At 46.3% G+C, this 26,540-nt stretch overlaps 2 protein-coding genes across 4 annotated transcripts in view; one reads left to right on the top strand and one right to left on the bottom strand.

The window, feature by feature from the left end:
• DKK3 (dickkopf WNT signaling pathway inhibitor 3) overlaps positions 1-12,076 on the top strand; it is a 44,324-nt gene extending 32,248 nt beyond the window's left edge. For both annotated transcript variants that reach the window (XM_027581071.2, XM_027581072.2), the window contains exons 5-8: positions 6,943-7,035; positions 8,245-8,389; positions 9,370-9,526; positions 10,482-12,076. In XM_027581071.2, the coding sequence (XP_027436872.1) occupies positions 6,943-7,035; positions 8,245-8,389; positions 9,370-9,526; positions 10,482-10,701 (615 nt within the window). In that variant the 3' untranslated portion in view covers positions 10,702-12,076. The remainder of the gene's footprint in view (positions 1-6,942; positions 7,036-8,244; positions 8,390-9,369; positions 9,527-10,481) is intronic.
• Positions 12,077-17,116: 5,040 nt separating this feature from the next.
• USP47 (ubiquitin specific peptidase 47) overlaps positions 17,117-26,540 on the bottom strand; it is a 108,053-nt gene continuing 98,629 nt past the window's right edge. For both annotated transcript variants that reach the window (XM_027578348.2, XM_027578347.2), the window contains 8 exons: positions 25,342-25,517; positions 24,895-24,975; positions 23,032-23,147; positions 22,551-22,669; positions 20,381-20,511; positions 18,729-18,776; positions 18,505-18,635; positions 17,117-17,688 (listed from right to left, as the gene is read on the bottom strand). In XM_027578348.2, coding sequence (XP_027434149.1) covers positions 17,514-17,688; positions 18,505-18,635; positions 18,729-18,776; positions 20,381-20,511; positions 22,551-22,669; positions 23,032-23,147; positions 24,895-24,975; positions 25,342-25,517 — 977 coding nt within the window. In that variant the 3' untranslated portion in view covers positions 17,117-17,513. The remainder of the gene's footprint in view (positions 17,689-18,504; positions 18,636-18,728; positions 18,777-20,380; positions 20,512-22,550; positions 22,670-23,031; positions 23,148-24,894; positions 24,976-25,341; positions 25,518-26,540) is intronic.

Genomic DNA, 26,540 nt, shown 5'->3' with positions numbered 1-26,540 from the left:
GGGCCAGGCACTGTTCTAAGCACAGGTACCTATTGTCCTGTCTAATCTGTGCAACAACCACAGGAGGTTCTCATTTTACAGGTAAGGAAACTGAGGCAGAGAGAGGCTCAGTCATTTGCCCAAGATCACCCAGCTTGTAAGTGAACCCATATTCAAGCCCAGGCATGTGCCCCAAACCTGCATCTGCCCCTCATGCTTCTCCAGGTTCGCTTGGTGCCGGGGGCCCGTGAGGGGCTGGAGGAAACGAGTAAGCCAGCGGTGTGGGGAGCGCGGGGGCACGGCTGCAGAGGGTGGTGTGGGGGCAGACACCTCACTGGGGACGGCTCTCCTGGGTGCCCAGGGCCTTCTGGGGTTGGCAGACCTCAGCCCTGCGCAAATCAGGACAACTGTTCCCCAGGGTGCGCTCTTCTCTGTGGGAACATCTCTCTCTGCTCAGGAGGAGCAGGGGGTCAGAAAGTAGCCGCACATGCAGGAGGGACATTTTTTATCTCACAGACTGTACCGTCTGTCATCCTGGGAGCGTTCGGGGGCAGATCCACCCCATCCTCAGGGCCAAGAAATGACCGTCCACCCAAACCTCAATAACAAGAGAATGCACCTGGGGTACCGGAGCCTAGAAGTTTCTGGTTGATGGCAGGCTCAGCCAGGAAACTATGTTCTGGTCCCTGAGGTTCAACATCCTTCCCAGTGTGCCAGTGCATCCCCACTGGCCTCCAGTCTGTCACCTCAGGGAGAGGCTGATGCTCGGGCACAGGGGCTGAATGTGGTGGAAGATCCAAAACAGAGAAGATGTGGGCCGTCACTTGCCGGGGGCAGGGCCTGTCCTCGATTCCTGAGGTAACAGAGCCCCTCAGGCTGGATGACTCATGTGTATTCTCTTAAGGGCTCTGGAGGCTGGGAGTCCAAAATCAAGGTGTTGGCAGGGTTGGTTGCTTCTGAGAGCTGTGAGGGAAGGACACGTCCAGGCCTCTCTCCTCGGCTTATAGATGGCTGTCTTCGCTCTGTGTTCACATCGTCCTTCCTCCACCTGTGCCTGTGTCCAAATTTCCCTTTTATAAGGACACCATGTCCACCCTAATATCCTCATCTTAAATAATTCATCTGCAAGAATCCTGTATCCAGTAGGGTCACTGAGGTACTGGAGGTTAGGACTTCAACCTATGAGTTTTGAGGCGTACAATTCACCCCACACTGGGCATTTGGAGGCAGCAGGTGTGGTGGGGAGAGTGAGTGTTGGCTTGGGGGGACAGTGGTCTGAGGGACTTGGGTTTACATCTTAGCTTCTCAAACTCCCTCAATGGCCTTGGGCTCTGAGCCTCTGTTTCCTTCTCTGCAGAGTGGAGATTGAGAAGCGGTTCATCTGTCATTCTTCCTTTATCCTTCTAGTGAATGGCAGCTGTGCACCAAGCACACGCTGGGGGATAACGTAGTGGGCGCTAACCTCACAGGGCACTGTGAGGACCAGGGAACCCACGAGAGCTCAAGCAAGTGCAGACACACAGTAGGTGCTCTCTGGGCATCCACTGCTGCCCTCTCCCCTCCAGCTGCAGTGGGCAAAGCTCTGAGGGCCCTCTGAGTGGGTTTCGGTTGGTGGAGGCCCCCTGGGCCTCCATTCCATGTGTTCTGTCCAGAGCCTTGGGCTTGAGTGGACACCGTGGATGGCCCTGGCCCAGGAGGGGTCCACCCAAATGGCCTCCTCCTTGGGGCCTCATGAGAACGAGACAGCCCGGCGTCCCCAGGGAGCGTGGGCAGTGCCCCTGGCTGGCTCAAGAAAGCCCAGGGTGGCATTACAAGGGCCACGGAGAAGCCGTGAGCTGTTCGCCCCACATGGATGCTAAGGAAAGCCTGACAGGGCTCATGTGCTGTTTTCTCCCCACTACCCTGGGCTCCTGCCTCCTCTGATAAACTCTGAACTGGAAAATCAAAGATGCAGAACAGCACCATTGCCATTTTCCACTATTTCATGATAGCGTTGAAGCACCAGGGCTGTCTCCAGGCCCAGCATCCTGCCAAATTGCCAGCCCCACCTCACACAGCCTCTGCATGGAGCCCTGTGGGGCCTCTGGCCAGAGCTTTCTAAATATAGCTCCTTCCTCCTCCAGACAGCAAAGACCAGATCCTCTGCAAGGCTTCCGTCCTGATGGCTAGGCTCTAGGCTGTTGGGCAGACCTCCCCAGCAGGATGGAGGGAGGAGCAGCACGGACAGGGGGTGGCCAGGACTGGCGAGGAGGCCCGAAGCCGGGTCGTAAGGGACACTGAGGCCCTGATGCCCAGGGGCCATGGCCTTGGCCCTGTGTTCCTGCCTTCTGTCCCTGGGGATGTGTGGGGTCTGGGGCCCTGTCCCAGGCAGGCTCTGCTAAGCTGTGACCGGGGGACAGGAGACTAGGCAGTGCTGAAGGAAGAGAGAAAAGATGGTCTTCTCAGGAGATAGAGCCTGCCTTTAGGGCTGAACTCCCGACTCCCCCTCTAAGCCAGGTGAGGGCAGATCCTTCACGGTACACCTCAGTTCCTCGTCTGGGAGGTGGGGGCGAAAGACCCTGTTGAGGGGGATCAGTGAGAACGTGTGCCCAGTGGCGGCCATGCCAAGGCTGCGTCAAGACGCCATGGGGTGTGTGGCTCTGCAGGACGGGCGCTCAGCCTGGCATCTCATCCCAGGCGACCCCTACAGTCTGCACTGGGCTGTGTCTTTAATTTTGCCTTGGTGTAGCATGGGGTCCTCCTCCAGTCCTCATGGCCTCAGAGGTACCCCAAGCACAGAGCCTCCATGGCCCTTTAGATAGGGAAGCAGCCATCCTGTGCCCAGCGGGGTGCTGAGGCCCCTTTCAAACATCAGCCTAAATGGGAGCAGGTAAGAAAAGCTGGAACTACCGAATAGAATAAAATCCTGGATTTCTCAGTGCCAGGCCTGGCTCTGCGCGGGAGGCACCAACCCATGTCCCCCCCAGCCCCCACCTCCTCTGATCTGTTTACGGTGGGAGGACCTGCCCTGCCCCCCAGGTCTCTAACACCAGGAAGGGTGGGACCTTGTCTCCTGCAATTAGAGAGTGTTCAGAGGAGACCCCAAACTAACAAGCTTATCATATGGAAAGCCTGGTCGTCAGACAAGGAGAGGCCACTCTGCTCCAGGAACTTTACTCCTATTGTGTGTACAGGCCACGGCCCACTGATCTGACACCCTCTGGATTGAGATAAGTCAGGACTAGATATGAAATCCCCAAGTGTTGCCCGGGATAGAGACAGAGAGCCGCTGGTGGAGACACCAGCCGCTGTTTAGACGCCCTTCTGCTGACAAGCTGGTCCCCTGGCAGGGGTGCTTCGTGTGGTGAGGCTTTCTGGTGCTGTGGCCACCGTTCACAGGGCACTAACTCAACAGCCCTGTGCAGTTGGTCCCATTATCAACCTCATTTCTTTTTTTTTTTTAAGAGAGAAAGAGTGAGCCGGGATGGGAGGGGGATGGGCAGAGAGCGAAGGAGAGAATCTTAAGCAGGTTCCATGCTAGGCTCGACCCAGGGCTCCATCTCCCGTCCCTGAGATCATGACCTGAGCCAAAATCAGAGTTGGATGCTTAACCGACGGAGCCACCCAGGCACCCTCCACCCTCATTTTCAAAAGAGGTTGAATCAGTTTATCCGAAGGTCACACAGCTATTACGTGACAAAACCAGGATTCAAAGTTTATGCTCTTTCGGCCTCTGTGGTTTCTTCACACCTTGGAGTTCCAGGTTTTCCAGTGATGACAGTTCTTAAAGAACATTCCTAGGGGCTCCCGAGCGGTCATATCTACAACAGTCTGGCCAATGATTAGGACAAGAGCCCTGGGCTTTCTCCAGGGGAAGTCATGCTGAGCTACGTTCCAGAGGTCTAGTAGTTAGCAAAAACATGTCAGTGGAGGAAACCTAGGCTTTTAGCGTATCGAAACTTTTCAAAGGTGTTTGGCAAGGTTCCATGCCAAAAATGTTCTCGTACCTAGAAGAAACTGAATTGCTTCGCTGGAGCTTTGCAGGGAATGCTTTGTCATGAGGGGAAGGAAGATATTCCGAAGGATGCATGTTCACTCCTCGTTATGGAGAATGGTAAATAGCAGTGCCTCGCAGGAATTGGTGCTTGTGGGGTCTTAGGGCCTATTTTTTAAAATTTAAGATCTGGAAAAGGAAGCATACAGTGAAAATGCCAAATCTGTAGGATTCTTGGGAAATGAGAAGCCAAATTAATGGAAGGTGTGGATTTTTGCTTTGGTTCCCAAATCCTTGCTAATGATCAGCCTTTTGTTGGCCTGATTGCTACAGTGGCATACAAGTGGTTTCATCCATCCCACACTTAACTCTCGTGCGCCCCCTAGACGTCAGGCACCGTGCTGGGCACAGACGCAGATCACACATAGTTACTCTGCTTTACACAAGTGGGATTCAGTGGGTCTTTCACTTGCTCAGTTTACTTACTGAGGTATTGTGAACAGTACAGTGTAAAGAACCACCTCATTCTTTTTCATGTCTGCCCAGTGGCATTTCCCTGGGAAGTGACCACATACATATATTTCATCCATTCCCTCATGTTGGGCCTTTGCACTATTTCTGGATTACAATGTAGCAACAGTATAGCCTTAAACGATATTTGCCCGTCTGGACAAGTGTTTCAGAGGATAGTCACCTGGAAGGGAAATTACAGGGTCAGAGAAGATACACATTTAAGTTTTTTTTTGTAAATACTGATGAATTGCCTGCAAAACACATCTCATTCAATTTTAATTACCCCCAAAGCATCTGGCAATGCCTATTTCCTCAAATCCCTACCAATACTGGATATCGTATTCGTTTCGTATTGCTGCTGTAACAACCTACCATAAATTTAGTGGTTTTAAAACAACACAAATTTGTCATCTTACAGTTCTGGAGGTCAGAAGTCCGACACGAGTCTCACCAGGCTGAAATCTGAAATCACAGTGTCAGCAGGACCGCGATCATTCTAGAGGCCCTAGGAGAGATTGTTCCTAGCCCGTGGCCCCCTCCCATCTTTAAAACCGGCCAAGTCTGGGGGCACCTGGGTGCCTCAGTCAGTTGAGCCTCTGACTCTTGGTTTCGGCTCCGGTCATGATTTCAGGGTCGTGAGATCGAGCCCCATGTCAGGCTCTGCGCTGCTGGGAGTCTGCTTGAGATTCTCTCTCTCTCTCCCCCTCCCCCCACTCATGCTCATGCTCTCTCGCTGTCTCTAATCTTAAACAAAAACAAAAACTCAGTGCAGTCTGGAGTCTCTCTCACCTGGTGTTACTCTGACACTCTTCTGCCCCCCTCCCATTTTCAGAGCCCCTTACAATTACATTGGGCTCACCTGGATACTCAGGATTCTCTTCTTACCAGGTCAGCTGACTAGTATCCTGAATTCCACCTGTGACCTGAATTTCCCCTTACCTTGTAGCCTGACGCGTCCACAGGTTCCAGGGAGTCGAATGTGGACTTTTTGGGAGCGGGACATTTCTCTGCCTACTGCAGATATTATAGTGGTGTCCATTCTAAGTGAAAACACGGTATCCTGCCCTTCTCAGTTGCGTTTTGTCAATTATTTGTGAGGTTAAACATCTTTTTCTGTGTGAGGAGGCGGAATGGTTTCTATTACCGTAAGGGGTCTGTTCCTGTCTTTTGTCTCTTCTATTGAATTGCCTTTTTGTTGTTGTTGGTTTCAGTTGAGTTATAAATTCTTGAGGGCAAGGACTTTTTCGTACTCATGTTTACATCTCAGTGCCTGCAGATATGGCCCAATTCAGAGAAGCTCCGCGGAGCCCGTGGGCCCTCCCTCCGTCGCTCCCATGCATCCTCTTGCTCTTCTGCTTTGGAAGACGTGTCTGGACCTGGACGCTTCCAGCCGAACTGGCCGAGTTGAGTGTGTCTAGCGGGCGTGATGGTCTGGCGGCTTCCTTACTGCACCGTGGACTTCTCAAGCCATGATGGGCTCTGGGGTCAAACGGCCTGAGGGCGCAGCCCTCTGCCCCTGGCCCAGCCCTTCCGGCAGGCATGCTGGCATTTTCGGGTTGCCGGTATGGGAACAGGACAAGCATTGACCCCTCCTTTTGCGAGGAAGGGCCCCTCTCGCTGAGCTGCCCCGCCTTGCCATGCTGAGGCCCTGGCAAGATGCACCACCGACGACCCGGCGTGGTGCAGCCCCCGGGGGGGAGGGCTCGACACCTCCGATCTGCCTCGTGACTCCACCCGACAGGCAGCAGGGAGAGATTACTTTCCCCTGTTGCTGACCTAGAAATGGAGGCCCAGAGAGGCTAAGGGCCCCCCCAACATGGTATGGCTAGTTTGGGGTACGGGGACTCTTCCCAACACCAGCCCTCTCCGTGGCCTCCCTCTCTCCCCCATTTCTCCAGCCCGATGGGCTGGCAGCCCCGAGAAGGCACCTGGGCCGCAGCGCCCGTGGCAGCCGCACCCCTCCGCCCTTGGGAAGCTAGCAGCTGCCTTGGCCTGCCGGACTCGGACCCGAACCCAGGACTCTGAGGAGGGGGCCCCACGGAGCCCTCTGCGGCCCTTTCCCTCCTGGTCAACAGCCTGGGCTCCGCCTCCTCCTGTGCCACCGCCCTGGGGCTGGAACTCATTACTCTTTTATTAAATCCATCTGCTCTGCTTGGAGCCGGCCCTGCGTCTCCGCGCTCCCCGCCCTGGATATGTGGCGGGGGGCTGCACACAGATGCCATTGTGTGAACTGGGGCGGCATCCTGGAGGGCAGACGCCCAGGCGCACTGTGGGGGCGACAGCCCTGCCCAGCCTGGAGGGTGCAGACACTGAGCCGCAGGAGCTAACTGGGCTCTGGAGGGAGGGGGGTCTGGAGCCCCTTCTGCAGCCCCCAGAGCCTGCGGGGCCTGGGATGCAGGGGGGCTTTGCCCTTGCAGGGCACTGCGGGCTCGCTGCCTGGCCTTCCACTGATGAAGCCGCTCCCTCCCTCTCCGCAGGAGTGCATCATCGACGAGGACTGCGGGCCCACCAGGTATTGCCAGTTTGCCAGCTTCGAGTACACCTGCCAGCCTTGCCGGGACCAGCAGACCGTGAGTGTGCCCAGAGGCCTCTGCGGCTGCAGCGCGGGGGCCGTGGGGGCTGGGCTGTGTCCCAGAGAGGAGGACCTGGGGGAGAAGGCTGGCAGCCCCATGGTTCTCAGTTGGGCTTCTGGAAGCCTTCAGTGGGCTTAACCATGGCCATGCTGGGAAGAGCCTCTCCATGATGCCCGGCGGTGGCGGGGGGCGGGGCGGTTGGGCTGACTCCTGGAGGGACTAGGAAGCCGTGTGCAGACCCGCCGCATGGTCCCTGGCTCCACTGCCTGCCTCGTGGGTGACAGGGAGAGAGGGAAGACAGCCCCACACCTGCCCCTTCCTCTGGGGCAGACCCGTCCCCGGGCATACAGCCAGTGACACTGCTGCAGCCCCACCCCCACCCTCCAGATCTTTCTCCCGATCCGCCCAGAGAAGGCAGAAGGAGACCAGGAGGGAGCCAGAGTGTGGCCCTGGTAGACATTTCATAGAGAAGCACGAAGCCCGGGAAGCGGAAACTCCCTCCACCCAACAGCTGTTTTGGACAAAGCCATATGGGCTCATTGGCTTCTCTTGTCCTTTTTCATGATTAAGACAGTAACACAGCACAATGACAAGTGTGGGAAATGGAGGGCTTCTCAATCCCCTGTCAGTGCCGTCTGTGGTCATGCAACTGCAGGTGTCCCTCGCGCCTGCCGTGTCTGAGCCCGACTGCAGGGTCCCAGGCTGTTGTGCCCACTCCCGGCGGCAGCACCCACGGGCCCTCGCCATCCATAAGGCTTCCGGGTTGGACCTTGGATTAGCTCTCAGAATCCAGCTGCTTCCTGCCTCTGTGGGCCAGAAGCCACCTTCCGTCCTGACCTAGGGAGCTAATAGAAAGGAGCCAAGGCCCAAGCCTGTGGGGGAAACTACAGGACACACTGCGTCCTTTGCAAAATCTCAAGTTGCCTAGGAAGACCCAGATACAGGACTCCCCTCAGGTGCCACTTTCCCAGTGTTCCAACCCCTCACATCTCCCATCTCTGCCCCCTGCCTTCCCCTGAAAGCCCCACAAACCAAGACCTCGGCAGTTGCCCCCCATGCCCCCCGTCGCCCCCCTCGCCCAGGGTGATGAGAGCGCGTGCTTAACACACCTGTGGCATCTTCAGGCTTTCAGGGCTAGGAGCGGGGTAGGCTGGGTCCTCTCAAGTGCGTGAGCCGGCATGCTCGCGTTTGCCCACCTCTCTGCAGCTCTGTACCCGGGACAGTGAGTGCTGTGGAGACCAGCTGTGCGTCTGGGGTCACTGCACCAAAACAGCCTCCAAAGGCGGCAACGGGACCATCTGTGACAAGCAGAGGGACTGTCAGCCTGGGCTGTGCTGCGCCTTCCAGAGAGGTGGGTGGGCCCTGCGCTGAATATGGGGCAAGCCCTGTCCCACGCTCCACCACATGAAGCTTCCTGGGGGCCCCATCCATGCCAGACACACCCTTTTCAGGGTCCCACCGCCTGGGCGGGCCCTCAGATGCTCGCTCAGGGTGTGTCCCAGCCCCACAACCTCTGCCTGAGGCAGGCCCCCACCTGGAGTGGACCACCATCTCTCTCTCGCTCTCGGTCCCCTGTTGACACCTAGAAAAGTTAAATTCCTTCAGGGTGCATGAGCTCAGGGCAGGAGGAACACCCCCAGATGGGTGGGATTTGAACAACCCCTCTCTACCCTCCAGCTCATTCCCCAGGCCCCGAAGGTAGCACCTGGCTCCGTGCTCTGTCCTGAGGACGGCCCCCTTCTATTCCCATTCCATTCTCACTGCCCCTCCCGGGTGAGGTTGCTCAGGCACTTCCCCCTCCTGCCGGGTTTCTGAAAATCTCTCCCTTAGCTGCTGCCTCCCCAGCTCAGCCTCTGCAGCCCTCAGTCCACCTGCTCCCTGCTGTCCCAAGCCATTTTCCCCAGGTCAGCTCTCGCAACGCTGTTGCTCTGTTCTGGCTCCTCAGTCTGCCTTTCAAGGCCTCGGCCAGCTGCAGCTTCTCTGTCCGCCTTCTGTCTCCAGGGCTCCCAGCCTTTCCCACCACGCCCAACCCCAGGCCTTCATTGGCGCTCTGTCCCAGCCTTGAGTGCCTTTCTTAGGCTCTTGATTCCTCCCGACTTTTGGCTTCAAAACCCAGTATAGGCCCTCGTCTCCGCGCAGTCCTCCCTAAGTGCTCCAGCCCTCCTGGGCCCTTCCTGCCCTTGTTTCTTCTCATCCCACCTCTACAGTTCTAATCTCCACTTTGCGGTTGAGGGGGGAATGTCGGGCTGTCCCCCATTTCTCTGCTCCCTTCCGTGGTGCCCCCCCCGCTCGATGCTGGGCACGCAGGGATGACTGTCCGCTTGGCCCCAGGTCTGCTGTTTCCTGTGTGCACACCCCTGCCTGTGGAGGGTGAGCTGTGCCATGACCCCGCCAGCCGGCTTCTGGACCTCATCACCTGGGAGTTAGAGCCTGACGGAGCTTTGGACCGATGCCCGTGTGCCAGTGGCCTTCTCTGCCAGCCCCACAGGTGAGGCCCCGCCTGCCCTCCCTATCAGAGGTCGAGAGCAGATGAGGTGCCACCCAGTGGGATCTCAGGAGCAGAGGGGTGGTGTGGATTTAGTTTAGGGTAGGTTTAAGTGGAGGTGTCCTTGGGTCATCCAGAGGCCGAGTCTCACATCAGTCAGTGACTGTCGGTCTGGGGCTCAGGAGAAGGTGTGGCTGGGGGTACGGATTTGGAGCTCATCTGCGTGGTGGTTGAAGCCTCATGAGGAGGTGACCCAGGGAGAGGGTGTGGAGGCAGAAGAGCTGGGAGCTGAGGTGGGAACCCAGGCCCTTCACAGTGAAGGACAGACTGAGGAAGAGCTGGAAGAGGTGACTGAGAAGGCACAGAGGTAGAAGGGAAACTGGGAGAGAGGGCCCCCAAATTGGGCACTGCTAATAGTGTCCTAAGCTGCTGAGAGACCATGAAGCATCTGAGGTGTGGCCTCCCTGTAGTCACTACTCACCTTCCCCCCACCGCCCAGCAGAATCCAGGGTGGCTGGGCAGACACAGAGGACTCCCCGGCCCTGTCTCACGAGGCCAGGGGCTGCCCACAGGTGCAGTAGATGTGACAGTCAGGGGCTGCTGCCACGTGGAGGCCCAGATGGGCAGGCAGCTGAGAGGGACCACACACTGCCGTAAACTCTCAGGCCCCGCAGTGCTCAAGGCCTGCCCCAGAGAGTCTCACCGGAAGACAGGCCTCTCCTGGAGGTGGGGGGGCCGCCCCTGGAAAAGTGACCCTCCCTCAGCCATCTTTTTTAAGGTACAGTGTGGACGGGAACTGAAGACTCCGTTGAGGTATTAGAGGAGGTGTGAGGGTGAGCTCAAAGCGAGGGGCCTTATTTCGGGCGCAGGCCTCCCCGGTGTTGAGGGCCCCGCGTCACCCCTCCCCCACGGTGTGGAGCCAGGCCCTCGGCTGAGCCCAGCCCCGGTCTCTCCCCAGCCACAGCCTGGTGTATGTGTGCAAGCCGGCCTTCCCTGGGGGCCGAGCTGAAGATGGAGAGAGCCTGGGGCCCAGGGAGGCCCCCGACGAGTACGAGGATGGCAGCTTCATTGAAGAGGTGCGCCAGGAGCTGGAGAACCTGGAGAGGAGCCTGTCTGTGGAAATGGCACTCGGGGAGCCCGGTGCTGCCTCTGAGCTGCTGGAAGGAGAAGAGATTTAGATGGAGGCCTGTTCTGCGGGTAGACATGCGATAGAAATAGCTAATTTATTTCCCCAGCTGTGTCCTCTAGGTGTGGGCTTACCGGACTTTTTTCCATGGCCTCTTCCCAGTACATTTTCCCTCTGGCTTAAAACAAAACGAGGTGCTGTGCATTTGTCCAGCTCCCGCTGACTGTACACCATCCATCACAGTCCGGGTGCCTGGGTCAGGCGGGGGCGGGGGGGGGTGGCGGGGAGTGTGTGGGAGGGTGCAGGGCTGCTGCGCTGGTCGATTCCTGGCCACTTGGTCTCTGGTGGCTGGCACCTGGCACGTTTCCTTTTTTCTACATCACCTTGAGAATTGGGGGAGGGGAGGAGCCAGAAAAGGATGCAGATGTCCCCATGACAGGTTTTGGGGAAATGTGGACTCATACATATAGAGGAGTGCCCTGCTTTGCAAACATGAGGCTGGCAAAATGTAACAAATGGATTTTCCATGTACTTCTTCCCACGGGCACAGGCAAGCTGTGCCTTCCGCTGCTGTGGGTGACATGTTCCGCTCGCTCTGTGTCACATGCATCCCTGTCCTGTCAGCAGTGTTCCTTGGCTCCTATGTCTGTCCGGGGGCAGCAGTTTCATAGCCCGCACCACAGTCTGGCGAGGACAGTGGTGGTCTCCCCATCTGTCAGCATCTTGGAGTCTCAGAGACACCAAGTTGCTTGCCCGGGTCACACAGCGAGTGAAGACCAGAACAGGATTGCTCCCAGGTGTGATTCCAAGCCATGCTTTCCCTACCCCTCCCCGCTAGCCCAGTGCCACCTAAAGTACCCTCTAAAAGGAGGCTGGATGGGAATTTTTCTTTTGAGGCATATCTGGAATTGAGGTCAGTCTAGTTCACTTTAAGATTAAACTTCTACTGTTAGACGTAGCATTCTCCCTGGTGTGGGGGTGGGCCATCATCCCAGTGCAGAAGCAAATGGTATCGACACTCTACCCCTATGGCAGTTGGTTATGTTAGCGACTTGGAAGGTGCTTGGTTGGTGCAGTATACTTCCACTTGCCTGAAACAGTACTTAAGTAATTGTAGGGCCAGGATTATAAATGAAATTTACAAAATCACTTACCAGCAACTGCAGACCATTATCAACCACATGGAGAAAATCAGACAAAGCAAGGCTTTATGAAATACGGCTGTACTATCCAAACTGAGAGCACTGGGCTGCATGCTATTCCGTAAGCGATATTTGCAGGTGCCATGGACTGTTTCCATCATGTATTCATCCAGAGTTATTAAATTTTAAAATTGCACATGATTGTATAAGCATGCTTTGAGTTTTAAATTATGTATAAACACCTATGTTGCATTTAAAAATCAAGCATAAATCACTTAAAACTACTCCTTTGTAGTTCTTGGATGTCTTTTTTCCTTTTGACTTTGAATAAATAAAAGAAACACTTTGAGCCAGAAAAAATAAAATGGAAATGAACTGCACTATTAAAAAAAAAAAAGATTTCACATAAGTGAATTTTCCAGACAAGTGGAAGCACACCTGTTTTAGCACCAAAATATTTTAGAAATGCTAACTATTTTTGTCAGGGATTAGTCTTAAGAGTGGGAATACTTCACTGTCTTCTGAAAGAGTAAATGGAATGTAGGGGCGCCTGGGTGGCTCAGTTGTTAAGCGTCTGCCTTCGGCTCAGGTCATGATTCCAGGTCTTGGGATCGAGCTGCGCATCAGGCTCCCTGCTCGGAAGGAAGCCTGCTTCTGAACCCTCTCCCACTCCCACTGCTTGTATTCCCTCTCTCGCTGTGTCTCTGTCAAATAAATAAAATCTTTAAAAAAAGTAAATGGAATGTATATGACTCTAAAAAAAAAAAAAAGATTAGAGAGAGAGAGCAGGAGTAGGGGAAGGGCCAGAGGGAGAAAGAGAAGAAGACTCCCCCACTGAGCAGGGAGCCCGATGCCGGGCTCAATTCCAAGCCCCTGGGATCATGACCTGAGCTTGGTCAGATCATGATCTGACCAAGGCAGATGCTTAACTGAGCCACCCAGGCGCCCCTGGCTCTTTTCTCTTCAAATGCAGTTCTGATCATAACACAGATCTTTAGGGACTATAATCATAAAACTACTATATATTAAGGTCAGCTGGGTGGCAGGCGCCAGATTAGGCAGGCTACCTATATTACCTCATTTAATCTTCATTGAATCTAGGAGTATTTTCATTTAACAGATGAAAAAAATGGAGGCTCGAAAATATTGGGTGATAGAGCTAAAAGTCAAACAAAAACAGTGTCTAGTATAGTCTGCTCAGGATATACTGATTAATTTTAAGATCAAATATAGAGCTGCTCTCTATTCAATGTCAAAGTCATCACGACCACTCTACATCCTTATCACTCAACATTTACTGAGAGCTGCTCAGAACCAGGTGCTGCGATAGGCTCTGGGGGTGCCAACTGGATCCAGAGAGGGCCCCTACCCTGAACGCATCACAGCCTCCCAAGGCATACACATTAAACCCAGCACCCACAAAGCAAAAGCAGTCAACCCGGTGTAAAAACAGTGTTATGGGAGCCCCAAAGGAGCACTTGGTTTGGGAGAACTGGCACGGGGACTGGATCTCAAAAGATCAGAGGAGTTTATCAGGTGGTCCGGAGTAGGCAGGGGCACTGTGAGCCAGGGGCAGAAAAAGGGATGGGATATAGAGGAAACAAAATAATTCACAGTGGCTGGCAGGCAAGGTAAATCTGAACGAGTGTTTGAAGAGGCTTGAAATGGTTTCAGTCAATGAAAATGTTACTGAGTTCCTACTGTATGTCTGGCCCTACCTATATTAAAAGTGCCAGGAGAAGGTGGAACATGAGATAAAACTAGGTCCCTCCCTCATGGAATTCTATCCTCCGCCACTTTGTCATCAGAGCCCACTTCCAGGGGGAAACTGCAATCGACAGAACACAGTTGGCACAGTTACTGGAAAAACAGAACCCCTGCGTATTTGTATCTCAACAAGTTGGTACTCCTGAATTAAATGGGTTACTCAAGCATCATAAAAGATGCTGAACACTAAGTGTGCCCTCTGTACTGGGGAAAGAGGCAGACTGGGAGCAAAGAACGCAGAGACGGAGCATGGTCCCCACTTGTCAGGCAAGGCTATAGGGTCTACTAATAATTCCTGGGCTGGTGAATTCTCAGGCTCTGACCAGTCAGAAGACCTGCTTCTCCAGTAGAGTAGCTGGTAAGCGGAGGAAGAGTCGGTGCTGTCACGGGGAAGGGGCAGAGCATTCCTCCCCGATGCTTTTTTGCCCTTCTAGCTTCGCCACTATGATCGCTGCATTCTTTTCTAAATGGTCACACATGCTTTCACACACTCTTGATTTAGTCATGTATCCATGATTGTTTCTAAAAGTCAAGTTTTGAAAACACTATATCTAACCAAGTGGTCATACAGCACCCTTCCTCCCCACAGGAACAACACTGAAGGAGCGTCTTCTGGTTTCGTGTACACCTAGTCTTGATTGGCCACAACCTTTATTTGGGCCCTGAACTCCTTTGCAAACCTGATAAAAATATTTTACTAGCCCCCCAGAAAACTATATGTTACACACATTCTTGCTTTTTTAAAAGACTTGAATTGCCTTACAAGGCTTCTGACTACTAGTGACCAAAATATTGATTTTTCAAAAATTAAGCAATTTAGATGGAATAGTTTTATTTAGCAAATAAAAAAACCTTGCTACTTCAGATTATCCTCTATTCCATATACTTTAGACTATAATTTGTAGTCACAAGTGCAAAAGAGAGCTGGTTAGGGTCTTGATGCTGAACAACAGGACAAAATTCAGAGGGAGATCTTTTCCAATCGGAAAGCAAATACTAGCGAATGAACCAGAATAAATGATTTTATTGTATTCCATACATTCACAGGTCACTTCCAGATTTAGCAACGACACTGATTAGCAATGCTGATTCCGTGCACTCATTTAGCTTAGACCATGTTGTAAGTTCTCACTCTCTCCTGGCTTAGAGTGGACGTTAAATAACACCCTAACAATGCAGCCTGGCAACGATTTTCTAGCTGTGGCATAGGTTCACAGCCTCCCTCCCCCTGCCCTCATCTTCTCTAAGTACTTTCCATCCATTATGAAAGAGACTGTCTAATACTCTAGTGTAGGGCTCCTTCACTATTTTTATCTCATCATGATTATTAGCCCCTACTTACACTTCCTTGGTTTGGCAACTGGACTTCCAGCTAGCAAGCCTCTGCACAGACCAGCTAGACACAGCATGGTCATGAAACCTCAAGCTTTTCTTTGACCAGAACATACCCCTCACCTTCAGAACCTGCCTCAGATATGTAGGTACTTGGTTCTCACCTGGCATGGCTGGCTGACGCAAACCCATCTTTCCCACGGTAGAAGCTCTTCAAAACCTTGGCGTGACCTGTGAGGAACAGGGTCACAATTTATTGCATGTGCCTTGTGTCACCTGCTCCACACAGTCCATGCTCTAACTCTTGGCTGATGGGTCCTCACAGGATTCTCTTAATCTGAGGGGGGCGGACACACGTTAACTTCCCTCACGTAAATTACCACTCCCATCACCACAAATTGAGTTTGAAAAGTTCGCCACCCCTTTGCTGAAATTGTTAAAGGGCAACATTGTGTTCTCACTCTATCAGGCACTGAAAAGCAGGAAGCTTTAAATTTTTCTTTTCTATATTTTCTTTACTCTTGATATTTGTAGTATGCCTGCAAGCGAACACAAAAACAAAAAGCACGGCAGAAGGCACAAAATGAGGAGCAGGTGTGAGAAGAATTTTACCACTTTTTTTTTTTTTTTTTTTTTTACCATTTACTCTTAAAGGAACACCAAACCAAACCAAACCAAACCCAAAGCCCATTTTGGTTACAATCAGCCTCTTCTGCTCCACAGAGAGTGGGTCCTCATAGAGCAGAAACTCAATTAACCCCTCCATTCCAATTAAGTAGGCCTGTATTAGGACCAAAGAGCTGTTGTGTTACATCAGAAAATCCAAGTGATCCGAAAGACAATTCACTAAAAATGCTTCCAAGTTTTTCCTCTTGAGAACACCAACTCCACTAATGCAAACTTGGAACATACTTCAGTGAAATTTAGCAGAATGCTACAGTTTACATGGAATAAAAATCAGCCAGAAAAATACCTCAGAAAATATTTTCCCCCCTGTGGATTTCAAGAAACTTTAAAGATATTATGGAATTCTCAATTATTATGTTCAAAGTACAGAGCCAACATCTGCTAATACTTTTTTCTAATTCTTTCTTAAAAGAAGGTAAAAACCTGATTTTGAAATATTGATAGGATCCTCCAAAGTATTAACATCTTTTCATCTCTTATGAGAACTGTACTGTAAACGTACCTTACAGAAATAATTATTCAGTACACGTTACAAAATGTTAAAACAAATCTATTCTTAATCCAGATTCTTCATCCACAAAAGTTTAATGACTAAAATAACACAACAGAATGAACAAATGTTTTATTGGCATGTTCATTGTTGTAAACAGCATCTGGCATGAAAAAATTTTACCAAAACTTTTTTATTGATTTTTATAAATTAGATGGCATTTTCAAAATTTATGTAGGATTGTATTCATCGAAGTCCTATTTAGCAAAGCAAAAACTTGCCAGTTCTAATAGACTTTGCAATGAAATCATGTTGACTGCATCAGCCTGTGCCGTGACCTGACTTACTAGCAAGTTTTTTCAACACGATGTTAAGACGCTTCCGCAAAGTTAAACTACATGTAACTACAAATCAAGTCCAAAAATTAAAGTGGGACTTACAATGGTTCTAGAAGATTCAAATTTGAAGTAAATCTTCAAAAATAAATGTACAAAGAAAAAAACCGAAGCTGCTGAACAGAAAAACCTCATTAACAAGAGCAAATACAATCATATGGGACCCAGCACTGAGGAACCTCACTGAGGATTACATTTACAGACTGCTATACTCCTCAATGTACACAAATGTACATCATGAATGATATGTGAAAAGAATAACGATGGGAAATAGTTGAACTGCAATTATGGTAACTCAATAGGATCAATTTTATTTACATGCTGAATGAACGAGTGAAACGTATTCTCTACATCCATAACTTAAGTACAATCAGTTATAATTACAATATTGCAGCAATTTGAGCTGCTACCTGCTGGGAGAGATCTAAGGGAAATGTTTGATGTTCCAGAATAATGTTCCTAATACTTTGCAAAAAATGAAACAAAATAAAAACACAACTTCACAATTCTTTACTGGGTTATGGCTGGTTCTAAGAATTTCTTTCTTCAGCTCCTATTTTTGCTGCTTTCCAAAGGTCAACATACGTTGCATTTACTTCCGAATTGTCAATGAGGTAATGTGTGTATCAGTGAAATAAACAGAAAATTCATTCATTCATGGCCTTTGCACAGCTTTTATTATGAAGCTATGAGCATCCTGTCCAAGGCTAGTTTTACTAGCGGCTATGTGCACATTTGTCCGCGATAAAAGAAGTACTCATTCCCCTTCCCCCTTTCCTAGTAGCAGGTTTTGCTTTTTTTGTTTTGTTTTTATTTTTTTGCACATCCCTTTTCACTTTACAGTACATTTGACTATAGTGCACAACATGATTCCAAGTCAAAACAGTGGCCCATCGGGCCCTGAGCTTCTGATTGGTGAAGGGCTGTCCAATCAGTGCTGGTGTCACTGGGTTACCCCTAACCATGTCCGGCCATAATGGCACTACACAGTAGCAGTGAACCATCTAATTAAAACCAAAAATCCCCCAGGGAAAATGCTACACTAGCAGAGTCAGTCTTGAGTCAGATCTTTATTTGGTGCTCCATCCAGATATATTTTTAGTGCTTTCTCTTTCCGAGGTGAGTACGTTACACGATGTCCCGTTTTCTGGAGTCGACTGCTTTCTTTTTTCATCAGTTCATTTCTTTGCTCATCTGTTAACTCCATTAATTCTTCTGTCTTATCCCTGTTTAAAATATTAATTACATATTAGATCAGTACAGCCATCTGCCTTTATTGACTTATGCTTGAATGTCATAATGCTCCTTGATGAGAAAATGAAATCTGATTGTCACTGGTGAAGTTAACTAATCTCACACCTTAAGATGCCCTGGATTTCTAATATGTTTATTAACACAGCACTCACTTCTAAAAATGGCACAGAATAACTTCCATGCTATTAATGGTATAATAATAGCTATCACTTATTGAACATTTATATGTAACAGGTACTATGCCAGTTTTTTTAAATAGCTCTAGTTCTCATAAAATCCTGCAAGGTTGACATCGTTGTCACCATTTTACAGATGAGGAGCTAGGTAAATAAAGCCTAATTTGAACTCATATTTGTCACAGGCTCCAATACTATTCTTTTCCTCTGGATCTGTGTTGGCTCATATAGTAAGCACCTCCTACATGTGCCTACCGAACACTTGAAACCTACTGGAAGTGTTAACACACACTATTTCTAGGACTTACTGTAAGAAAAAAGATGTAAAACAACTCATGAATGACTTTTTATATTGATTACATGTAATGATAACATTTTGGACATAGTGGGTTAAAATATTTTATTAAAATTAATTTCACCAGTTTCTTTTTACTTTTTAAAGTGTGGCTACTAGAAAAATTCAAAATGTAATGTGTGGCTCTTGTATTAACTACTACTGATCAGGGCTGCTCTATATCATAAACATAGTAAAGGTATTTACAGAAAACAAGATACTATGCACACACAAAAAATGTGACATCACTGGGAATAACAACTACATTGTAAATGTACCTATAAAATATGACTGCACCATCATCACAGATATAGAGAGGCCAGACATTCAGCGTAGACACTTTAGGATTCCAGTCCAAATCCTGATGAATATCAAGGACAGAAATATCACAGGGAAAAGTTCCTCTACCCTAGGGGAAAAAAATGAATGAATGAATAAATCATGCTGTTAGCCATGTTTATTAAGCACTAGTATGCAAATGCAAACATTCTCAGGGCTTTACCTTGGCAAATTCAATATCTTCCAAAGGAATTCCACTGATTTCAGAAAGCTGTAAAAGGAAACATTTTATATGAGTTCATTTAAAAAACTAAATTTATTAAGTCATCAACCTTTTTTTATTTTATTGTTATGTTAATCACCATACATGACATCATTAGTTTTTGATGTAGTGTTCCATGATTCATTGTTTGCATATAATACCCAGTGCTCAACCATCAACCTTTTAACCCACACAGAAATAGCTTGATTTTTTTTCAAAGGTGTAATGTTTGCTATAAAATATTAGGGGAAAAAAAGCAGAAAGATGAATTGTCTCCCTTCTCCCCTGCAAATGCCATGTCCCAGAAATACCAATTTAGTATATTCCTTCCAGACCCTTTCCTATGCGTATAGAAACTACATCACATATTTCTAAAATACATAAAATTACATTTATGAAACATCTCTATAGAATAATTTTATACAGCCTATTTATAAGAACAGGATACAGAGTAACCTCATTCTCTTCAATAGCTTAATATACGATTTTATTCCCTCCTGATGGACATCAAATCTGTTTTTAATTTTTCCCAGTTACAACACTATACTATGTACCTTCATGAATATCCTTTCATATTTCTGCAAGCATTTCTTCTGGGTTGAATTCTTAGATGTGGAACTGCACATCTGAAATGTTGCTAATGCCAAACCAAAGCCTGAAAAAACTGTATCAATTTAACTACTTATCAACATTGTATGATATTGCCTGTTTTCCCCAAACCTTGATGATTCTAGGTATTTTTGATGTTCTAAATTTTCACCACTTTAAGAGGTAAAGAATGCTATTACTCTTTTAATTTGTATTTCTTCTTCAACAAACTGCCTAATCAAGTTCTTTGCCTATTTTAAAATTAGATTATCTTTTTTTTATTAATGTGGTAGCTCCTTATAAACATGGACCATCGTGTTTCATATCTGTTTTAAATATTTTTCCCCTTTTTTAATCTTCGTTTATGGGTTGTTTAAAAAAAATTGGGGAGGAGGCTGTGTGTGAAAGGTTTATGCTTTTAAACGATCTCTTCTTTTTTAGTTTCTGGTATTCTGCTTAGAAATATCTTTCCCTTTCCAGGATATAAAAAATATTTTCAATATTTTCATCCAGTACATTTGTCATTTTATTTTATTTTTATGTAAATTTAATATATTTAGAATTTATTTTTGTGTTTGGTGTGAATTATGGAAATAAATTTTTTTTCTCAAGATGCTGATTGTCCTAGTATTGCTTAGGAATAATTCACCCAGTCCCCATAGAGCCCATAAAGAATTCCCACCTTTAAAATGAATAATGCAAAAGAGAACTTCATCTGGATTCTTCATTCAATTCCACATTATTTGGCTTTTTAAAATATATACAGCAACTTACTCTAGTAACTTCTAACTAATCCTACTTAGGACAAACTTGATCCAAGTAACTAAAAGTGAGGGTCCACTTCCGGATGGCCAAAAGCCAGTGTAATTTTTCAAAGCACCAGGAACCTAAAGAAACAAGGAGTGTGTGACAAGGCGTCACAAGGTACGAAAGAGACAAAGAAAGAACGGTTGCATTTCCGAGGCCCTCTCTTAAGTAACACAGAGAAAAACACGTTAGTTCAATTTGCTTTAAAATGAACTTACCTTCTCTCGCAGCTCATCAACACTACTGCTTTCCAACACAACCTCCTGGAAGGCATCCAGCTTCATCTCTGAAGGTCTCCACCTTCTTGACAGAACTGCAAGCTGGGACATGGATTTCATCTTCTCCACCCCTATGAAGATACAAGATTACATCACCTTTCTCTTTTCTCTAGAGGTTCATACTTTGACTTTTTCTGTATTGCCTGACTACCCAAAAAGATTTACTTCAAGCGTTATGCTTAGATAGTGGACATAAAATAACCCAGTTATCCCAAGGAGTTTTTGAGAATACAATACTTCCTTTCTTCCCTCCAGTCTCTGAAGAGAATTCCTTACTCTTTTGCAAGCTCTCCTTTCACCAGGACTCCGAATTCTCCCTCCCGAGTCCTGCTGGACACTGCTCTACCAACTACTCTCTTCTCCGGATTGCCAATCTTTGCCTCTGTGTTGGTTGCTACCCCCACAAATCATCTTCACTTCATCTTCTTTCTTCACTCAGGCTATCATTAATCCCTCTTTTCATTTACTTAAAGCTTACTGATTCTTCAAAACCCAGCTCAATTGTCTTTTTCTCTGACGTATTACAAGAGGAAACGACTGATTTGGTCCTTAGTACCTAGGATTTGGGAATTACAGGTTTGCAGTTCTGGTTCTCTTACAGACTATGTATCTATAAGGGCAATCACTGGTTCTTACTCATTTCTGTAGCAACAGAGATTAGCAGTGTCTGGCAATTTACAGGTTAATAAATGTTTCTGAGATGTAATCACATGATTTATTTCTTACTCAACTATTTTGATGCTAAAATTTATACTGCAATGATACTGGTGCAGGCACCCACCATCCAGTAACATCTCGCAGCTAATCCATCTCCATCTTTCCTAACAAGGGGAACGTCTATGTCCTTCATCACCTCCCCTTGGCCTACCCAGACAAAGTGATTATTCTCTAAGGCCCCAGACACTCAGAGAAGGAATCACAATCTGGAGTGCCTGCCTACACAGAATGGTAGACAGTGCCCTAGTTGTTCCTTGTCTCTCCCGTTTACCTGTCAATTAATCAGAGCTTTAACAACTGAAATTTAAAACAAACTGGACCCAAAATATCCTGAAATAGGTGAGGTGTTCGTATTATTGAACCCTCTGAAAACAATCACAATCTTAGGATATTTTAATTTCTATGGGGGGGAAAAAAAGGAAAATCGAAATCTTTCTAGGCGACAGCAGTCACCAAAGAACACAGAACTAGTTGTTTCCTTGATATGATCTCCCCCAAAGTCAACTTTTCTCCCATTACCTCCTCCAAAAAACTAGGAGGTGTGACAAACACAAGTCCTCTTCTAGGTTACTGTTACAGGTCGAACCCGCGTCTCCTCTAAGAGACACTTAAAAAGTCCTATACCCTAGTACCTCAGATTATGACCTACTTTGGAAATAGGGTTGTTATAGTGGTAATCAGGTTAAAATGAGGTCATTAGGGTGGGCCCTAATCCAGCATGACCAGTGGGGTCATGGGGAAATATGGGGAAATTTGGAAACAGACACACAAGCCCACAGGGAGGACATCATGTGCAGATGAAAGCAGAGATCAGGAGATGCATTTCCAAGCCAACAAATACCAAAGACTGCCAACCAACCACGAAAAGCCAGGAGAGGGACATGCAACAAATTTTCCCTCACAGCTCTCGGAAGAAACCAACCCTGCTGACACCTTGATCTCAGACTTCCAGACTCCAAAACTGTGAAACAATCAATTTCTGTTGTTTAAACCATCCAGTTTGTGGTACTTTGTTATGGCAGCCTAGGAAACTAATACAGTTATTGTTCTCAAAATCTCTGATCAATTATCAATACTACACCCTCTAACAAAAATAAGCCAATGAAGAAAGACACTAAATAACAAACCCAGGTAAGAAAACGTTAGCAGAATTTTCTGTAAAAAGTACTTTAAAAATGCAACTTTGAAACTGCAACTTCCCTGTAAGGAGAAATTAATATTCTCAAAATTAGAGAAGAGAAATATTTAAAAGGTAACTGGAACCCAGACTAAAGACAGAAGAAAACTTGGTATGTGATAAAAAAAACAAAAACAAAAACAAAAACAACTATAGGCTTCTATTAGTTCCAGAGCATTTCTAACTGATATTTCCCCACAAAAATATGGATAATACCATCAAGAACTTCAAGGAAAACCTCCCAGTTGCTGGAGATATTAATATCTTCTTCATAAATATGATAATCCAAAAAGACAGTGCCAGGATTCTTCCATGTTTTTTTCCTTAGACGAAATCTACAAATGTGATAAGACATTTTAAACTACTGTATTTTGAGATTCTTAAAAAAATGACATGAATCTGACATCAAGGAAAAATGAACTATGTTTAAATACAAATGTCAAGTGGTTATTCATTAAAATTTTGGAAAAATATAATGAGATGCTCCTCAAACTTCAAATTTAGGATCCTACAGAGGAAGTTCAAACAAATTCTAATAGTTTTGCTTAATTCTACTAAAAATTAATCTGTAGTACTAAAATTCTGAATAGTACAGGAATTTTTAATTCTAGTTTGAGAAAATTATACCAATCCATATCAACTGACCACACAGTCTTTCTTCCTTCCCATTGCTGATGACACTGTAATTTTACTTTACCTGTCAATACTGAGCTCTAAACCACACTGCTCCCTGAGTTGAGGAATTAATTCCTCTTTTGATTGCCGTACAGTCATTCCTTTAGCAAACACAGCATCTAGCAGAAACTTGCATGGCTAGGAATATAAACATCATCAGAGAATTCAATTACACATTCAAATAGGGATATACGAGACATTGTATTTGCACTTATATAGTGTGACAATTACAGGCCTGAGTTTAGGAATCTATCTTCCTAGGTTCAAGTCTTGGCTCCACTGCTTATTAACTCTGCTATCTTGAGCAAGTTTACTTAACACTTCTGTGCCTCCTTTTTTTCATCTGAAAACTGGGGACAGTGTCTTCCTCACAGAGTCACTGTGGAGATTAAATAACATTTATATTTCTCTTCTTAAAACAAAATGATCTCAATTTTGAAAGTAAAAAGAATCCCTTTTATGGACTAAGATGAGGGATATGCATACTAATTTTCCAAATACATTTATTCATTGGCTCAGAAGGGACACTGTCTCTGCCAACCCCAACCTTGGAAGAAACATTCACATACAAGAGATATGACAGGTGCTCAATAAAATATCTGTTGAACAAATGAAGGCATTTTAGGAAAAATTTATCCCCTTCCAGTAGTCCCTCTTTATCCATGGTTTCCCTTTCTGCATCTTTAGTTACTTATAACCACTTGTGGTCTGGAAGCAAATAACCCTCCTTCTGACAACTCGCCAGAAGGCCCATAATAGCCCAATGGTACACTGTAATTATCAGTGCCTACGCCATGTACCTTCACTACGCCTCATCACACAAGCATTTCAACATTTCACAAGAAGGTGATAGGAAATATAGCACAATAAGGTATTATGAGACACATTCACATACCTTTTATTATAGTATACTGCTCAAACTGTACTATTTGTTAATTGTTAATCTTTTACTCTGCCTAATTTGGTAAATTAAGCTTTATCAAGGTATGCAAGATAAAAGCACAGTTTATGTAGGTGTGGTACTATCCGCAGTTTCAGGCATCCATGGCGGGGGGGGGGGTGGGATCTGGGAACATATTCCCTGTGGATAAGGGGGGGGAGCACTGTTACATTTGCTGTTTGGTTTTCACACTTGTCTAGGTCTTCAATAAGATGTTATAAACACCCTGAAAACAGGGACTTCTGCCTTTTTCTTCTGGGTATTTTCCATTGCTTGGCATCTGTTGTATGACCTTGGGCAAACTGCATAATTTCTTTTTGCCTCAGTTTATAAAATGGGAATAATAAATAGTACTCATATCATAGCTAATTGATGAGGATTAAAGGAGTTAATATCTGCGAGCATATGGTAAATGCTACTAGGTCAATGCTTGCTAAAAACTAAAATGACTCTCTGAACACAAAAAGTCCGATATAAGGACTCTACAGATCAACTGCTGTCCTGTACTTCATGATCCTGCACTATATGATCATTTCTAGAAAACAAGCACAAACAATGCCCCTTTTAAAAGCAGGAAATTTCTGCCTCACTCCAGCATTTGTATCAACACTTTAAAGCAGAGGGATGGCAAAAAAAAAAAAAAAAAAAAAAAGGCTTGAGAGCCACTTCATTTGCTGCCTGTTTTTGTAAATAAAATTTTACTGGGACATAGCTAATCCCACTGGTTTATGTATCATCTATGTCTGCTTTTGTGCTACAGTGGCAAAAATGACCAGCTGCAATAGAGGCAGTATGGTCTCCACAACTAAAATATTTTCTGGAAACAGTGTGCTGGCCTCTGCTTTAAAGAGATAAAAAGAAATGACTAGTCATAAAATCTCTGCACTCTATGTTTTCATTAACTGCCAAAAGTGACCTTACATTGCTCTGAAGGGTATTACTTACCTCTTGTTCATTGACCAGAAGCTGGTACACTTTAACTCTGTATTCTCCTTTTTTAAGTGCTCTCCCCAGTCTAATTGTAATCTATAAATTAAAACATTTTTTTTAGATGTATTATCTCAGCAGAATAAACAACCCATTCTCCCCACATTGTTAAGTTTGGTCTTCAAAAATTCTCTAGATTATGGACTCTTTGAGAACAGGTATATCTTTTACCTCTGATTCCCAGCACCTAGAATAGTAACTGACACATAGTGAACATTTAACAAAGGTCTGTTAGATGAATGAAGAAAAACAACAACAACAACAACAACAAAAACAACCACTAAACATAAAAATAAAATTACCCTTTTAGGGTTAGCTATTTCACCTTACTTGGAAACAGAGCAAGATGTTCTCAAATCTATCATTTAAAACAGACTCTAATTATTCAAAATTATTTTAATCAACCTTATTGTCATCTGAAAATGATGAAAGTGTCTCATTCAGTCGGACGCTCTCAAACTCTTGATTGCTGGCATACACTCGAAAGACCTTGAAGTGAGAGGACAAAACTCCAACAAAGGGCTCTAAATGTTGTTTGAAAGCGGCCAGAGTAATTCTTTTATCAACATGCACCATCAACCCTAAGTACAAAAAAAACCAAAACAAAACAGAAACAAAAATGTAAAAGAAACCTCTTAGAATATAAATAAAACAGATCATATGCTTTTTCTTATACTGTAAGCAGGAAAAAGTACCCCCTTTCAGTTATTTGACTTTTAGCTCATACACAACATTGAATGGACAAAAAACATGGACACTGAGCATATGATAGATAGACTCCAACAGCTTCGAGTGTTCAGAGATATTTAAATGCTTCATGCTGCTGAATTCCACACCAAGCTTCCAGGAATTCTTTTCCATTACATACATTTCTAGTTCTACACAGTAATAATGTGGCTCTGGCTGGGCTCCACCCCTGTCTCTTCTGCTTCCCGACTAGCCATGTGACATGGAGCAAGCCCCCAGCCTCTGTATATCCACTTCTTCATTTAATCAATGGAGAGAATAGCACCTACCTCATGGTATTGCAGGGGGAATTCAATGGGGTAATAGGTTTATCATGCTCTTAGCACAGTGCCAAGTATCTAGTAATTACTTCAGAAAGTGTTAGTAAATCTAGTTCTGGGATTTCTACTAGAATAAAAATGTCAAGACTAGCCTATGAAGATGTCTGTTCATCATGTGGTTGGACTGGAATAGGAAGAGTATCTAAATGGATCAGAAACTCCCACCCTCCTCCAAACTTCCATAAAAGCTCTCTTGGCATTGTAATAGGATTATTTTTGGCAAGCTTTATTTTTTTTAAATACTTATTACTCTTTTGTCCTTAATAAGCCACTCATGAGCATACTTCTGGAATATTTCTATTTACTCTAGTCTTCATATTAAAAGGGCAACAACTTCACTCATTTTTCTCTTTCTCTTACAATAGTACAGAATACATGAGCTGCATGCTGCTGTAGGCGCATGAGGCCTCTGGAGCCGTAAGCCCTAAGCCTCTCTCTAGGGTAGGCTTTGGTTTTCTGTGAAATTTACATCACTAGTCAAGGATGAGACCCTAAAACACGCCTGGTTTATGTTCTCAGGTCATCCCAACTTTTGGG

The sequence above is a fragment of the Zalophus californianus genome, chromosome 11 (assembly GCF_009762305.2).
Source record: "Zalophus californianus isolate mZalCal1 chromosome 11, mZalCal1.pri.v2, whole genome shotgun sequence".
NCBI lineage: Eukaryota > Metazoa > Chordata > Mammalia > Carnivora > Otariidae > Zalophus > Zalophus californianus.
This window is presented reverse-complemented; position numbering and strand designations above follow the sequence as displayed.